Source organism: Cannabis sativa, chromosome 8, assembly GCF_029168945.1.
Source record: "Cannabis sativa cultivar Pink pepper isolate KNU-18-1 chromosome 8, ASM2916894v1, whole genome shotgun sequence".
NCBI lineage: Eukaryota > Viridiplantae > Streptophyta > Magnoliopsida > Rosales > Cannabaceae > Cannabis > Cannabis sativa.
This window is the reverse complement of record NC_083608.1, coordinates 29,653,213-29,671,274: the sequence shown is the minus strand read 5'-3', so window position 1 is coordinate 29,671,274 and position 18,062 is coordinate 29,653,213. Positions and strand designations below refer to the sequence as shown.

Below are 18,062 nucleotides of genomic sequence, written 5' to 3'. Positions count from 1 at the left end.
GACCGCCTTGGAACCCATCATGAAGGTTTGGGCGTAACCGCCGCCCTCGCTACTCCTTGCAACCGGAATTTCCACATTACAACCGCATCATGGCGTTAGCTAACTGTGACATCACGGTGCGTCCAAAAATTCACGCTACTCGAGCCACTCACGACTTAGTTCCGAAGTCGGCAACTGTGCACATAGCGATAAAAAAGTACTATAGTATTAAAATATGTTTTACGTTAGACTGACTTTACATTTTATTTTGCATTTAGTGGTGATTGTGGCGTGTATTGCATTGAGTATGTGGAGCATCTCATGATGCAGCGTGGATTGACCGATGTGACGCCAGACCGGATAGCCATGTTTCGTCAACGGTGGTGTGTCGATTTATTTTACCAAAATGTCGGCTGATTATATGTGTAATTATTGGGACATTGTATATTTTGTGTAATTAACATTACAGTTATGTATATATAGATTTTCTTTTCGTTCAAATTTTGATAATTATACGTGGTTTCAAATATAAAATATCAACATTATTCAACAAAAATAACTATTAAACCTAAAAATAATTAAAATATTTGAAAAATATTCAACCTCAACAAAAATAACTATGACAAAATATGCATCATTACAATATATCAAATTTCCCAACGAATACGTACAAGACGCCTCAGATGCGGGCTTTGCATGTTGCTCTGTTGTGGCTCGAATCGCCACGGCGGCTGCAGGTTCGTGGTACGTAACCTTTTTTATCACCGGACGGAAACGGTTCTCCCGTCTTCTTCCGCCGTTGCTTTTTCTTGGATGACCTACGGCTTCTTTTCCACAGTACCCCAACTTTCATATTCTTGATGTGTTCTGGGAGAACCCAATCATCCTCGTCACCAGCGAGATTGATGGTATCATCGTAAATCTTCCTCCACGTTTCTTTTGAATAATAAGGTGAGCAAAGCGTGTACACACTTGTGTTCGTTTTCAATGTCGCGGCACATGCATGAAGGCAAGGGAGTTTCAATAACGTGAACACGCCGCAGGTGCATGTTCTTTCAACTAGATTCACATCACCACCGTTAGGTCCCCTACCAACGTTATACAAATTGGCTCCATTTCGTTGGACGCGCCTGTACCTTGCATTTTCATGAATTTTTGCTAAGTTTTTTTCGAAGAGCGTGGCCAAAGGGGTGGCACATTTGTCAGCATTTTCGAGGCGATCAGCGAACCACGATTGGAGTGTGAACCTGATAAATTCAACCAAAGTAGTTATTGGATATTTCCTAAACTCTTCTGTGACACTATTGAAGCTTTCAGCAGCGTTGCTCGTCATGATGTTGTATCTATCGCCCAAACAATAAGGGTGAGCCCACTTCTCAAACCCTATACTCTCCACATATGCAGCAATGGCCGGATTCATCTTTCTAAGCTTCTCGAACTCTCTATCGCATTCAGTCTTCGACCATGCGTAAGCAACATTATATATTTGGTTGTGAAAGCATCAGTCTTGAATTTGGCGTTCACGTTCATAACAATGTGGTGATAGCATGCACAGTGGACTGCTTCGGGAAAAACGAGTTCAACAGCATGATCAATGCTTTGATGCCTATCTGACACAAACACTAAGTTCTCAACCACGCCAATTGCTACCCTCAACTTCTGTAAGAAATACGTCCAGGAGTCGTTATTCTCACTGTCAACGATACCATAAGCAACCGGCAACAATTGGTTGTTCGCATCGTATGCCACAGCAACTAACATTATACCGTCGTACTTCGTCTTCAAGAAGGTGCCATCGATACTCAAAACAGGACGACAAAAAGAAAAGTCCCTTCTACATGCACCGAGTGATATAAAACAGTACTTGAACCGCTCATCCTCTAAGTACAAGTCAGTAATGGTACCTGGATTCTTCTGTTCCAGCATGTACAAGTACCCAGGAAGCTTCATATATGAAAACTCAGGCGTACCCCTAGCATACGTAAGTCCCATCTCCCTGCACCTCCACGCCTTCACATAACTCATACTGATACCGTAGTTGTCAAACATGTCCCTCTGTATGTCTTTAGCCTTGTACTTAGTTCCGTCTTGGGTGTACTTCCCCTTAATAAGGTGGCCAACTACCCATGGTGCTGCTTGACGGTGATCTGAACGTCTCGCATTCAAGTTACATGTGTGTTCATTGTGAAATACAGTGACCTCAAAGTTGTCAGAATGCATCTTCTTCCTCCCCCTCAATCTCCATTTACAATCTGGAGCCTTGCATGTAACGTACAACACATCAGGGGATGACTTCTTCACCATCCACTCGAAATTGTTATTAAGGGCGAACCTACCCACAACTTGTCTCAGTTCTTCCTTGTTTTCATAAAAATTACCAAGCTCTATCACCCCTGCTTCCTTACTTTGTAAACAAGTAGTTAGCTCATGATTTTCCATTATATCTTCCTTTGTCCACATGGGAGCTTTGAACTTGGTACAAACTTCAAAAGAGGAGAACGTTGAGAACGTTGCATGACGAGCATGTTCTTCGCCCGCCCGGTCGACTATTGCTAGTTCCAGGTGTAGTGCGATTTTCACTACGAGGTTGTCGTTCTCGCTGTGTACCTTGGTTACTCGGTACACACTCTAACCTCAACAATGGTCCCGCTACGGGTTCATCGACTGCTAAATCATGCTCATCGTCCATATTCAAATCTACAATAGGATCGTTATTGTAGAAGGGTGTATCGAACTCTTCAAAATGATGAAATCCTGTCGCTTCTTGTTCTTGCCCTACATTGGTCGGAACATCAAAATTGGTCGGAACCTCTAAATTGGCCGGAACCTCCTCATTCACACCAATCCCAACATCTGTTTCGGGAATGCAAGACCCTACCACACTCCGAGGGAGAGGATTAGTAGGCGGCGTAGGCTCCGAATTCCCAACTTTTCTCACCTTGGTCACGAATAATGGCATAAACTCTGTATTTGACATTGTTGCCCTCATCTCTAAAAACGTTCTCGCCTGGCGTTCTCTCTTAATAACCTCTGGCGCAACCATTTTTCCCTTCATGTACAAGGAACAAATCTCCAACTTTAAATCATACGCTACCGGATCAACTTCCAACTCTTCATATAAAATTTGTCGCAGTTCTTGTAGGGTTGTCTCGGTTGTAACTGTCAACGTCAAGCTGCTATTTGCTTTGTAGATCCAATTATAATTCTCACATAACCAAACACCATCGTACGATACAACAAGGAACACTTTGTCTCCTGCAATTGCAAACCAAAAAAACAAGGTGAGTAAAGGAAAAAACACCCAAAAAAAAATAAAAATCGACATCCCATCGATATCAATAGACATAATGTCGAGAAGCACAACATCAGAAATTAGGGCACTGATTGTCGACATTGTGTCGACATATTATCGACATACAATCGACAAGAACACCAACCATGCTCGTCATCGACATAATATCGACATACCATCGACATTCAATCGACAATTAAAAACGGTTGCACATTTAATGTTAATAAATTTTACCTACGTTCCCAACAACCCTTCCCAACTGAAACGTTGCATGTCAGACACGTGTCCTATCGACAACATATCGACAAGAAGTCGACATGTCGTCGACAAATGTGTTAGCAGTGACACTAAATTGGCATGTTGTCGACATGATGTCGACATAGTATCGACATTCAGTCGACAAATACACCATTTCATGCGTTTTCCCTGTACAGTTACGCATTAAATGACCATTAAATTTTCATACATTCCCAACATTTTTACTGCTCTATAAAAGCAAAGGGAAATCTTATTCATAAGTGCTCTTGTCTTCTACCTATCTCTTACTCTTAAAAATTTCTCTTATTCTCTTAAGTTCGAAATATGGCCCCAAGAAAGAACGGCAAATTCCCCATCCTAACTCCTGAAGAGCTGAAGCAGGAGCCTGATGTTGGCATAATTACTCCTGCAATGCAGAAAGTTTTGGACGCCGATCGAGCTTTCGAAAGAGAACGAAATCGTAACGAGTTCAGGTTCATGCAACTTGAAAGAGAATTTTGCAAAACTGGTGTATGGCCGGCTCCACCACCAGGGTTCCCCGAAGGATGCCGTCGTTGCAAACTAGACATCTTTAATGGTAAACCGGTGAAGCCTGGAACATTATGCAAGTATTGCAAGGCTCACCCACAAGCCAAAGAATTTAAAAAAAAATAATTTCTTATGTTATGGCTTGTGGTGAGTTTTATTTAATGTTTATTTTTTTTTTATGAACTTTTATTTTCTGTTTTTTTTTATGTTTTTTTATGTTATTTTTAATGAACTTTATTTTACGTTAATGTTATGTTATGTTTATGTTTTATTCACGGTATTTTTCCATTGCATCGATATTTTGTCGACATCACGACAACTTCTAAAAAAAAAGAAAAATGCTTGTTGTCGACAGAATGTCGACAAATAGTTAATACCATGTTGGTTGCATGATGTTGACAACATGTCGACATTATGTCGACATAACGTCGATAATGGTCGTCACTGACCTTTCCTTTGTAATCATCGACAAACCATCGACATATCATCGACATATCATCGATAACACTGGAAAACCCAGAAATCGACTGAAAACCAGATCTGCCAGATCTCAACAATTTCAGACCAAAAAACAGCAGTTCCAACAAAAAACACACATATAACAATTTTAACAAGTCAAACAAAATGCTTAAAATACAACTTACCCATTATAATGGTGTAAGATTCTTGAGTGATATTGAGTTGTGCTTCGGTTTTCCACCAACAGCCACCGAGAAAACAACCATTCAACAGCAAATAAAGAGAGTGACAAGAGAGTGGGACGGATAGGGGGAAATTTTTTGATAAATTTTTCAGTTTTTTTCTAGAGAGAGAGAGTGGTGCACGAGAGAGAGGGAAGAGGGAAGAGAGAGAAACATCATTTCAGATTTTAGGTATTTTATTATTTTTTTTAAAAAAAAAAGGGTAAAATGGGAAGTTCATGTAATTAATGGACTAAATTTGTACAAATTAAGGAAAGGTATAAATTTTGATATGAGGTATATTATTAAGGGCAAATAGTGAAATTTCCCTTAGTAAATTAGGTAGAATAAATAATTAGATAGTGTTAGTTTTATTTAAGGTTTTGTTTTTTTTTTTTATTTTGGTAACTAAATTCATATTATTATTTGAATATTTGTTTTATAAAAGTAAATAGGCTGTACTTCGCAGCGGATATTTAAAATTTTTTAAATGATATATATAAAACAAATTATATATTTTATAAAATGATAACAAAATAATAAAAATTGAATCAAAATTTATTATTTTTATATAATTTTTTACCAATATTAAAACCAAAATGTATTTAAAAAAATTACATCAAAAATATTAAAATTTAAAATTTGATATAATTTTACATTAGATGTTTGATATAATTTGATATTTTATATTAGAATTATATATCAAATTTTAAATTTTGAAATTTTTGATGTAATTTTTCGTTTCATAATAAGGGTAATTATTATACAATTTTTATTTAAAAAAAAAGAAAACAAAGAGATATCTTCAAACACTATAATAAATTAAACAAAGATAATTAAAGAATCCTGGAGATCTAAAAAACAATTGATAAATCTATAGAAAATTCATCATATAAAAACTATTGTCATCACCGTATTTCATTTGTAGTAGTCGCCACTATATTCAAAGTAGATGTTATCACCATATCTCACTTGTAGTAGTTATTAGTGTATTCAAAATCGATGTTATCACCGTTTCTCACTTGTAATTATCACTATTCTTCCTATTAAGTTTGCCCTGTACATAAAATAAATTAAATATTGAGTTAGCTACTCATTTTTTATAGGTAAATTTTTCTCTTATAAAGTCATTAATTGAAATCAATAATAATAATAGTAAAAAAATAATAAAATATTAGATGCGATATGTATTGTATGGTATTTTTAATAAGTAGAGAGAATAGAGATGAAGCGATAGGAAATGAAGAGAGCGGCTGGAGAGAGGGAGATTATTATGCATTTAAGTTTAGGAATGTTATGATGATTAAATATTAGTATATTGTATATTTAGATTAAAGTTGTTGTGATTATTAAAATAAAAAATATATAATAATAGATATTTGAAAGTGTTATATGTGGTTAATGGTTTAGATTTTTTTATATATATAAAAAATAGATGTATAGATAATATTCTTGAGCATGTTGTTCTTCTTTCTCTTGAGCGATCTTTCCTGCTTTTCTTCAGCCTCATCCTCGTGCTCGGAATATTCTTGAGCATGTTGTTCGGTCCCAGCTCCTCCCTTCAACTTAGCCTCACGCTTAAGTTGAATGAGCTCCTTCTCCTGCTCAGAATGCTCATGAGCATACTGGTTGGCTCCCGCACCTCCCTTCAATTTAGCCTCACGTTTCAGTTGAATCAGCTCCTTCTCTTGCTCAGCTCCCTTAGCCTGGCCAGCCCTGAACTTCCTCTTCTTCTCCTTCACCGACCAGGTGCAAAATCTATTGGATAAAGTCCGTACTCCACAAAGTTGGCCTCTGAAGTCAACAAGGTGATATTCCGAGCGTCATCCGATAGCTGAATAATCCTTTGAGCTCTGTCCCTAAGAGCAAGCGTGAGGGGTGGACATCAATATATAGGGATCTGCTGAAACCGAGGATAAGTGGTGCCCATTCCCTCCACCATGTATTACTCGTCAACAAAATTCCCAATATTGCTCACAACCTTGTCCGTGGTGCTAATCAACCACTTGAAGTCTGGTTGGGAGAAGCAGAAGTATCCCAACCTGCCTTACTTGGGGGTAGACTTCAGGTCAAAAAACCAACTGACCTCATGCAGAGAAGGCACACCCCACTTTTGGATGGCTTAGAGGACGAAAAGGGCAGACATATACTTAATGCCCTTTGGAGTAAACTGGGTCGGGCAGAGGCGAAAGTAATCTGCCACATTCCTAAAGTACTGCAAAGGCAGCATTGCCCCTTGTTAAGTATGAGCACCCGACCAGGCACACATCCTCTTCTTAGGGTTTGAGGCTCGGTGGTTTGAGACAGGGACATAACATTCAAGCTCACCCAGATAGCCAGACTGGCCAAATCCCTTAGGCGTGTCTCATTAACCTTGGACGGAGGGCTCACCCATCTGGCACCTAAGGCCCCTTGCCTCTTGTGAGGAACTGCAGCAGTAAGCTCCTCAGTGACGTAGTCCACTCCTTCGACTAGGACCTCTCCATCTGCATCCACCGGCTCGCCAGCCTCATTGTATCCCCCAAAGTTTGGAGGTTCAGCCTCTTCCTCTTCCCCAGCCTCGGAAGGGCTGCCAAGACGGACATCGTCTTGTTCCTCAATTTCCTGGACCTTAGCGTCCCCCTCATGATCCCCCTCTTCCTGGACAGGAAGATCCTGTTCGGCGCTGGGTAATGTGGCGAGCTGAGCCACATGAGGGTCAGAAGCGTTGACCCTACGCATCGTTTTCTTTGTTCGAGCCATCATCTTATGGCTGAACAGATAATGGGATGAATGCCGAGCAACTGTGACGTCCGGAAAAGCAAAGGAAATACCAAAGTTCCCCAAACTTGGACAGCCAGCGGGCAAAGTATCAGCAGCACTTGGCCGGACAATGTATGTCTAGTTGGACGGCAGATAGCGCCTCCAACCTTTCTTCAACTCCAAAATGAAGCGGTTGTATCCCTCTACGACGATCTGCTCGGAGTAGTAGTGGTGTTGTACTTCAGGTTCTGGAGTAGAAGGGTGTTCACTACTCACCTCCCAATCTTCAAGGCTTGAATTGGAAAGTCTGTCACTTGAAGAGAACGGACTTGTTGGGATTTTATGCCCTAAATAAAACCCATTTCAATATAATCTGATTTGTTATCAATGAAAGATTAGAAGTCATTTATGTTTACATGTAGTTTTCATGTTTGTGGTTTAATATGCACTAAATCTGTTAAGTTCGGAACATATAGTCATTTACAATTACAGTGATGTCAACATAGTGGAATGTGATTGTGATTATATGCTTCAAAAGACAAAGTCCCTGTTTCATCAGTGCATTGGATTTACACTGATGTGATAATCAACGATGAAGTGTACTTACACTTTGCATAAGTTTTATGTTCTTTCCAGAATATTGGCAAAGTGTACTAGTTTCGAATGTATGGAGTATACATTGGACTGGGACCGATATTGATCTTGGTAAAGATATTATAATCTTACCGTTGTATCTTTCTAAGTCAATATCACTAGTTGATCTTAGATCAAAAGATCTTAATCCTGATATGCTTAGGTTCAATATCAGGAGTGCTATTCATGTTCTTTGATTTGTTAGTTAAGCCTACTTTCTGGTCAGGGTGATACGTACATTTTGGGAACATGGTAGTATGATTGAGTGGGAGCGCTAAACATAGATATGGAATCTATAACTTCTATCAGGATATAGAAGTGAAACGATGATTTCCTTCGAGCTTGGCTTAATAGAGGTAAATGGAAGAGCTCTTATTTTAGTGATTATATTCACTGAAATATCATTTACAGGAAGCTATGTGTTTTAAGGATAAAATACATTAAGGAGTGAAACGGTAAATTTATCCCTACTCGGTGTAAATCATCTATAGAGGATCTTTGATTATTGATATTAGAACGATGGTTAAATGTTGATAGCGTATCTATATCGTGGAACATATAAAGTGTTTTATATGACTGAGAGTGCAATTCCAAGTTCTATGAGTGGATGCAACAAGGAATTAATAAGTTAGGGAATTTACTTGGTAAGTTTTAGCTCGGCTTACTGGAAGCTCGGTTGTATAGGCTCCATGTCCCCATACTAGTTGAGACCATACTGCTTGTAAGACTTAAATAATTAATTTTAATTAATCAATTATAATTCTAAAATTAGACTATGTCTAGTTTATGAATTTTCACTAAGCAAGGGCTAAATTGTGAAGAAAAGAGATTCTAGGCCTTATTTATTAATTGAAAGACTTTATTAAGTCTAATTAATAAATATATTAAATGGCAATTTTATTTGATAATTAATTTTAATTATTAAATAATTAGTTTTGGCATTTAAATGGTTAGAATTGGAAAAGTGGCATTTTTGAGAAAATAAAGGAAATTTTGTCAAAAGTGGAAAAATTCCAAAGTGGGGCCCATTAGTATGGCCGACCACTTGGTTGGTTTTTTCCACTTAATATTTTCATTACTTTAATGCCTAATAATTCCTAACCTAAACCTAGTGGTTACCTATAAATAGATAGAGATGGCTCACACTTAAAGATGATGAAATTTCTTGCCTTCAGGAAAAATTGAGCCATCTATTCTATAACTATAGCCGAACCACCTTTCCTCTCTTTTCTTCTTAAAATTTTCATACCTTGAGTGATAGAGTGAGTGCTCACGCACATCAGCTGGTATCTCAATCATAGTGTGGAAGACTGTGAAGAATCCAGAATCAAGAGAAGGACATTTGGGCTCAGATCTTGGTGATACTCTGCGACAGACAAGATACAAGGGTTAGAGATCTGAGCGGAAGGAGACATAATATTCCACTGCACCCAATGTAAGGTTTTCTGAAACTTTATATGTGTTTAATTTCATTGTTTTAGAAATTCATATATATTAGGATGTTAATGAAACATACTTGTTAGTAAATCTAGATCCTGGTAAAACATATTCCAACAAGTCTGGCACAAAGATGAGGGTGATCTTCGTACAGAAGTTGGAGCAAGTCCTGATCAATTCGGCGTTCGCTTCCCCAAAACTCACCAGGGTTCATCTAGAAAAGACAACACACGAGATGAGTGTTTGGTCGGGAAATCGAACAATAAACAGGCAAATATGCCGACCAGGAGTACTCAACAGATAGAAAAGGAAGAAATTCAAAAAATAAGTCAAAACCCAGAAGTTTGAAATTTTTGGGTTTAGGGCAAAGTTTCATGAAGCTTTGAATAAGCAAGGTGAAAGACAGACAATGTGCGATCAAAAGGCCAACGTCATGAATCGTGAAGTTTCATAGATTATTACAAAGAAAATCGTGAAGTTCTATACCTAGATTTTCTACCTATCTTCTACAGCGAGATAAAGAACGCATACATGAAACCCAGAAATTAAACATGCAAAGTAAAAAAGAAAGAGATGGAAAACTTACTCACTGTTTGACGTCTAAGTTCAGTCCAAACGAAGATGCTCGGATGCTTTTGGTAAAAATCTCAAGGCAGACTTGAAGCAAAAACCTCTTTTTTGCTCTGAGTTTACTTAATGGAGGAATAGGTAAAAGTGAATTTGTGAAGGATGCACAACTCTATTTATAGGCAGAAAGACGAAAAAAATGGGTAATCATTTTAAATGCTTTAGACGCATCGGTTTCCCCCCAAAAACAAATATTGGAAATTAAATATAATTAAGTGTAACCGTCAAACGTGGTGAGAGAAAACCGAGTTTTGAGGCATTAATTGCGTCAGAGCATTAATTAGTCGATAACTGAAGGGACGCCTGGTCAGCCTCACATCGAATCGCGAACAGACGCGCCTAACATGTGTCACCCACTAAAATGCAAGGCCGACTCGGATAAAGTCTACACACAACTTTGGAAGTCCCATATAGACTTGGGGGGCAAATGTTATCCCAATTCTTGCACTCTGACGTGGCATCACACGATGGTGACACGTGGAATCAACTTTGTGTATCTGCCCGCAATAGAGATGCCGAACAGGGCACCACATACATTCGCTCGGACAAAGCCTTCCTAGCCGGGCAGTGAGCAGTCCGAACAGCACGTCAACACTTAGAGAATTCCATTTTCGCATCATGAGTCACCAAAGAAATCTTTATGATTTTGGGATCAAATCACAGAGATATGGCAAGCTGTCCGAATCCCTTGATTAGTGTATTCTGTATTTAATATGCAATCTTTCTACTTATATCAGTTATAATAAGAAGGAAAATTCTTCTCTCCCAAGCTTGTAGCCCTATAAATAGTGATTCATACTCATTGGGCAAAAGGGAGGAAAAACTTATCTAAGAATTTATATTCAGAGATACTGTTGTAAGAGCTCTAAGAAAATGGACTATTTTCCTTGTTCTTAAGTCAATACAAGTCGAGAGGATTAGGCTATTACCGAACTGCTCGGGGCATCCATCCAGCACAAGGTATTCCATTCAGGTCGACCAACTCATTTGAATTCGAAAACAAGGTAAGAATAGTATAGAACATATTATATATGTGAATGCATGTATGTGTGATATATACATATTGTGCTTGTGATTGTATATGTTCTGGGTGATATTATAGCGACACAATCATTGTGTCGGTTCGGCTGTACAATCATCGTACTGGTTAAGAGTGATATTCACCTCAGAAAGTATTAATTGGCTCTATCATAGCGACACAATCATTGTGTCGATTCAGCAGTTTATGTATCGTACTGACTAATAGTGATATCATGGCCAATTATACTTTCAGGTACTATTGATGCTATCATAATGGTGCGAACATAATGCCGGTCCCGTAGTGCGATCATAGTGCTGGTAGTGGGTGATATCATGGTCAATAGTACCAACTGTTAAGAGCGTTCTTAAGTCATTTGGTAAGCCTTGTGGTTAGGTGTATGAGCACCTAAACATAAGTCGTGATTATATGATTTGTTGTATGCTTTTCTTACTGAGTCTATTGACTCACAGATGCAACCTTCATGTGTAGGTAAACGAGAGACGAAAGATGAACATGGGTGAGCACCGAGCTTGGATGAAGATTGTACATGTCATGGCGGCGCGACCTGGAGTGTTCGATCTCGGGACATCTGGGGTTATCATTTTGTAGTCGTTGTGTGACCTGACTTTTGTATTCTGAATATTTTGTAAAAAGTTTATCAACGGAATCCTGACACTTATAAATATTTTTATAAAGTTTATAAAGTTTCATAGTTAATCCTAAAAGTTTTAATTTAACACGATTTTCAAGAAACTTTTTTGATTAGCAAAGATTGCAATGCAATTGAAAAATCATTGTAATGTGCCTTAGCATTAGAGCGTTACAACATCTATGCTAGATAACTTCTTGCAAGTGTTGTTGTTGAGCTCAATAAAATTTTTTTTAATTTAAAGAAAAAAGAAGATTAAGTCTATATTTGAGGTGTCTTGCCTTTTGGCATGTGTATTGGTTTTTTTCTCTCTAAAAGTTTTTATTTGTCTTTTTCTGGGTTATTCTTTTGGTGATATAATTTGAACATGTAACACGTTGAGTAAAGGTTGGACTGAATTATGGCTTCCAGCAACAGATCCATGGAGGAAATGGAGGAGAAATATGCTTGCATCGATATCGAAGGAGAATAGGAGGGTGTGGAGATTGACGCTCTCGACTCGGAGGAGGAGGTAGTTTTTGACGATCGGTTTTGTTTGGTAGGAAGGTTTTTGAACGCTAGAACAGTGGACATTGACGCCATGAGACACACTCCGGCAGGACTTTGGAAGCCGCGTAAAGGGCTGTTTGTCAAGGAATTGGGGCCAAACCTTTATCTTTTTCAATTCTATCATGAAATCGATATCAAACGAGTTATCAATGGAAGCCCGTGGACTTTCAATCGACTCCTTTTTCTGTTTGGAAGAGTGCCGCGCGGTGGAGATCCGAAATCGGTCCCTCTGAATAAGTTGGATATGTGGGTGCAGATTCATGGTTTAACTTCGGGATTCATGACAGAGAGAGTGGTGAAGGAGGCGGCGAAGGTAATCGGAGAATTTGTTGAATCCGATCCGAAGAACAATAACAGACTGTGGCGTGATTTTTTGCGTGTTCGGGTGCGAGTCAATATTGATCAACCGATCAAGAGGAGAATGAAACTAAAAAAGGTTGGTGGTGACTGGTTTTGGGCGCCGTTTAAATACGAATTTCTCCCAAGCTTCTGTTATATCTGTGGAATTATTGGCCACACTGAATATTTCTGCCACAAGCTGTTTGATACACCAGAGGAGGCCATTGTCAAGCCGTATGGAGAATGGTTGAGGGCTCAAACTCGTCGGAAAAACTATCTGCTTCATTCTCAATATTTGCGCACTGGTACGGAGGCCGATGTGCAAACTTTTGGGTCACGAGAACCGGCTGCTGAGTTCAACGCCGATGACCACCCTGTGCCGACTACTGATGCGATTAACAGAGGCAAAGAGAAGTTGCCTTTCTTAGTTGATGGAGAGAATCACGGCAATTCAAAGTCCAAGCCGATTTCTCCTAATTTTATGGGAGGTAATCACTCTCCACTATTTTCTCATTCTTTTCATAATAATTCATTTATTGAGAATTTTGGTCAGAATGCTTTGAATGTACCAAAGACCACTAATTTATTATTGGCCAATGGGGAGAATTCGGACCATAAAAGGAGGAAGTCAAATGATGTAGTTTTTATGGAAAGTGGGCCTAATGATGTGGAAATAATAGATGGGCCGAATGATGCTATGGAGGCTGAATTAATTATGTCTTCCAATAATGCTACTCTCTCAAAAAATGGGCTTTTGGTGGGTTCTGGTGTCTAGCCCACCACACATTATGAGTGTCATTAGTTGGAATTGTCGTGGGCTTGGGAACCCTCGGACCGTTCAATTCCTTAAGGATCTTGTAATCCAAAAGAAGCCTAATTTTATTTTTCTGTGTGAAACTTTGTGTCGTAAGGAAGTTGTGGAAAGAATTCGAGTTGCTATTGGTTTTGATGGTTTATTTGCGGTTGATGCTATTGGGCGTAGTGGTGGTGTAGCTCTTCTTTGGCGGAATAATGGGGACATTAATCTTCTCCATTTTGCTCATAATTACATTGATGTGGAGGTTACTTCTTTCGATCAAGGTGTGTGGCAGTTAACTGGTTTTTATGGGGAGCCTAACCGTAATGCAAGGGTGACTACCTGGGATCAACTGAAAACATTGGCTACTGCTTCTTCTTTGCCGTGGTGTGTCATTGGGGATCTTAATAACATCTTGTCTCATGAAGACAAGCGTGGAGGTGTACCTTATCCTAACTGGCTTATTGAGGGTTTTCATAAAACAATTCAAGAGTGTGAATTGAGTGACTTGGAGCTTGTTGGCCATCAATTTACTTGGGAAAAGAGTCGTGGTTCGGATGCATGGATTGAATCTCGCCTTGACCGGGCGCTTGTTTCTAAGCAATGGTTGGTTTATTTTTCTTCAGCTCAGTTGTTGAACCTGGAGTTGAGCTCCTCTGAGCATAGTCCTTTGTTACTTAATCTGGTTGGTCAGTCTCATCTTTCTCGTCATAAGCAGTTTCGATTTGAGAACTTTTGGCTCTGAGAGCCTATGTGTTTCCAAGTTATCAATGATTGTTGGGTGGAGTCTGCTTTGAGTGGTATTCAGGAGAAGATTCAGCTTTGTGGTAACAAGCTTACAGCGTGGAACAGTGATTATTTGGGGAAATTTCACTCTCGGTTGAAACATTGGAAGAGTGAAGCAAGAAAGTTTAAAGCTGGGCGTGACGATATGTCTTTGAGACGATTTAAAGATGCTAAGAATAATCTTTTTGGAGTCCTCAATCAAAAAGAAATTTTCTGGCGTCAAAGATCCAAACAGTTGTGGATTCAGGAGGGTGATCAGAATACGAAATATTTTCATGCTACTGCTACCTCGCGCCGTCGCTCTAACTTCATTCATAAGCTTCAGAGAGATGATGGTACTTGGGCCGATTGGGACAATGGTCTTCCAGATGTAATAGCTGATTATTTCAAGACCCTCTTTTCTAGTGGGACGTGCAACTCCCTGAATGTTACTAATGGCATTAGTCCTACGATTTCTGAAGATCATAATGTTGCTCTGCTTGCGCCAATTACGGATGAAGAAGTCAAAGATGCTCTCTTTCAAATGCACCCTGATAAGTCCCCAGGTCCTGATGGGATGACTCCTGCTTTTTACCAAAAGTGCTGGCATATTGTGGGTAAGGATGTGATTAAGCAAGTTCGTTCTTTTTTTATGTTTGGATCCTTACCTGAGGGATTAAATCATACTAATATTGTGCTTATTCCTAAGAAGAAGAATCCCTCTCATATGTCTGATCTGAGACCGATTGCCTTATGTAATGTCCTGTATAAAGTGTGCTCTAAGGTGTTAGCTAACCGGTTAAAAGTTGCTCTTCCTCTGGTCATTTCCAATAATCAGAGTGCTTTTATTCCTGGAAGGCTCATCACTGATAACATCATGATTTCCTTTGAAGTAATGCATTACTTGAAAAGGAAAAGGCTTGGAAAGGAAGGTTACATGGCAGTAAAGCTTGATATGAGCAAGGCATATGATCGAGTTGAGTGGTCTTTTCTGTGTGATATGATGCTTAAGATGGGCTTCGATAGCCGTGTGACTAATCTCATCTATCAATGTATTTCCACGGTCACCTATTCGGTCACTCATGGTGGTCATGAGTTGGATCCTTTCACTCCTTCCCGCGGTATTCAACAAGGTGACCCTCTCTCGCCTTACTTATTCCTGATTTGTGCTGAAGGATTTTCATCTCTTATTAAGTCTTTTGAGGCTCGGGGAGAGTTGCATGGTTGTAGGGTGTGTAATGGAGCTCCGGTTATATCACACATGCTCTTTGCGGATGATAGCTACTTGTATTGTAAAGCTATCGAAAAGGAAGCTTTGAATGTTATTAGATTGCTGCAGTTATTTGAACAAGCCTCTGGTCAGCAGGTGAACTTTGCATAATCCACCATCTTTTTTAGTTCGAATACCACAGAATTTGTCAAAGCTAGAATGTGTTCTCTTTTGGGTATGATTGAGGCCCCGCCAAATAGTCTTTATTTGGGTCTTCCTTGCACTATGGGTCGGAATAAAAATGTTATCCTTGGTTTGCTTAAGGATAAGATGGAAAAGAGAATACTAAGTTGGGAGGGTCGTCTTTTATCTAAGGCTGGCAAAGAAGTTCTTGTTAAGACGGTTGCTCAGGCTCTTCCTTCATATGCTATGTCGGTTTTTCTTCTTCCCGTTGATACTTGTAACAAGCTTGAAGGGATCATGGCCAAGTTTTGGTGGCGGTCTGATAGTTCAAAGTCACATGGAGTTCATTGGAAGAGTTGGCAACATCTGACAAAGCATAAGCATTTTGGTGGTCTGGGCTTTAGAGACTTAAGAGATTTTAATCTCTCCATGCTGGGTAAGCAAGCTTGGCGCTTGATTGTTAATGAGTCTTCTTTTGTAAGTCGATTATACAAGGCTCGGTACTTTCCCCGAGGCTCTTTCTTTACTGCTGAGCTTGGTCACAATCCAAGTTTTATTTGGAAGAGCATCTTTGATACTCAGAAGCTTGTCTTATCGGGTGTGCATTGCAATATTGGGCTGGAACTTCTATTAATATTCAACGAGATCCCTGGCTTCCTGACGCAACCAACCCCTTTGTAACAACCCAACTGGTGGGGTTAGATGACTGTCAAGTGGCTAGTCTAATCATAATAAAAGCTGGGATTTGGAAGTGCTGAATGATTTGTTTAACATCCGTGATCGAGATTTGATTTGTAAGATCCCTATTTCTTCAGCTCCTTCTGACTTCTGGTATTGGTCTCTTAATCCTTCTGGTGTGTATAAAGTGAAAGATGCCTATAATTTGTTACACAAGGAAGATGGTTTGCTTTTGTCAGCTGATGAAAGGAGACTATGGAAGATAGCTTGGAACATCAATGTCCCACCAAAGGTACTTCATTTTTTGTGGCGTTCCCTTTCTGAAACTCTTCCCACAAAGGTTCAGCTGGTCTCGAGACATGTTCCCCTGGATCTGCGATGTCCCATGTGTAATTTTGAGGATGAATCTATTGTGCACTTGTTGATAGAATGCTCTTTTGCCCAAAGTTGTTGGCATATATCATCCTTAAATGCGGCGGCCTTATTGGATGGTAAGTTCTCAACCTGGTTTGAATCGTTTGTCTTGCCCTCTAGTTCTGATGTAAGAGAGGAAGCAGTCATGATTTGTTGGGCCATCTGGAATGCCCGTAATGCGTTCACTTGGAAAGGTAAGAGCACTTCAGCATCAGATGTAATTTTGTCTGCTAGAGTTAACCTTAATCAATGGAAAAATGCTCAATTGAAAAAGAAGGGTCCTTTACTTTTGGCTTCGGGTGAAAATGAAGGAAGTGAGCATTGGTCTAAACCGGTTACTAATAAGATAAAGGTCAACGTAGACGAAGCTATCTTTGAGGCAGAAGGATGGTATGGGACTGGTTTGGTGGCTCGTAATTGTCATGGCCACCTTCTTGAAGCTCTTTCTTGTAGTAAACCAGGCTATTTAGAGGCTGCTATGGTGGAAGCGATTGGCATCAAGGAAGCTCTTAGCTGGATCAAAGACAAGCAGTGGCATGATGTACAGCTGGAAACCGATTGTCTTGTGGTTGTTCAAGCTATACACTCTTCAGTTCTTCTACGTTCCCCCTTTGGCGTGGTGATTCAAGAGTGCAAAGAGTTGCTTGATTCTTTAAAATCTGTTCAGATTCAATTTGTTAAACGTTCTGCTAACAAGGCTGCCCATTATATGGCTCGTAGCTCTTGTTTTCACTCAGTTCGTATGTTTACCGAGAGTACTGCTCCGGATGATCTTTTAAACATTGTAATGGTTGATTCAGTTTGCTAATAAAATGTCACCATTTTACCTCAAAAAAAAAGGTCTATATTTGAGACTCTCTTAAATGCCACTATTTATACAATTTGAATTCACACTTTTTCTCATTTATACACAAATTTTAATTTAGTGTGAATGCCATTAATTGCACATATTAATACATTCTTATGAACATTATATAATTTTTAGGGTAAATACCATTTTGGACCCTGTGTTTTGCAAAAGTTACAGATTGGACCCTGTATTTTGTTAAATGATAGAATGGACCCTGTAATTTCTAAAATAGTAAAAATAGGACCCTGAGCTTAATTTTTGACAACTTTTTTTTTTAATACAACAACTTGAAGACAATGCTTAATACGAACAGATACAAAAAATGTAAACAGTTTTGTCATAACACTTTTAGATCGGATTATAATTAAACTTTATTTTGATAAAAAATCAATTCAGGGTCCTATTTGTACTATTTTTGAAAATACAGGGTCC

General features: G+C 39.0%; 1 protein-coding gene across 1 annotated transcript; it reads left to right on the top strand.

Annotated features, from left to right (window-relative positions):
* The first annotated feature begins 13,522 nt into the window (after positions 1 to 13,522).
* Positions 13,523 to 14,275, top strand: LOC133030536 (uncharacterized). Its single transcript, XM_061103311.1, has one exon. The coding sequence runs from the start codon at positions 13,523 to 13,525 to the stop codon at positions 14,273 to 14,275; it is 753 nt and encodes a 250-aa protein (XP_060959294.1).
* The last annotated feature ends 3,787 nt before the right edge of the window (positions 14,276 to 18,062 follow it).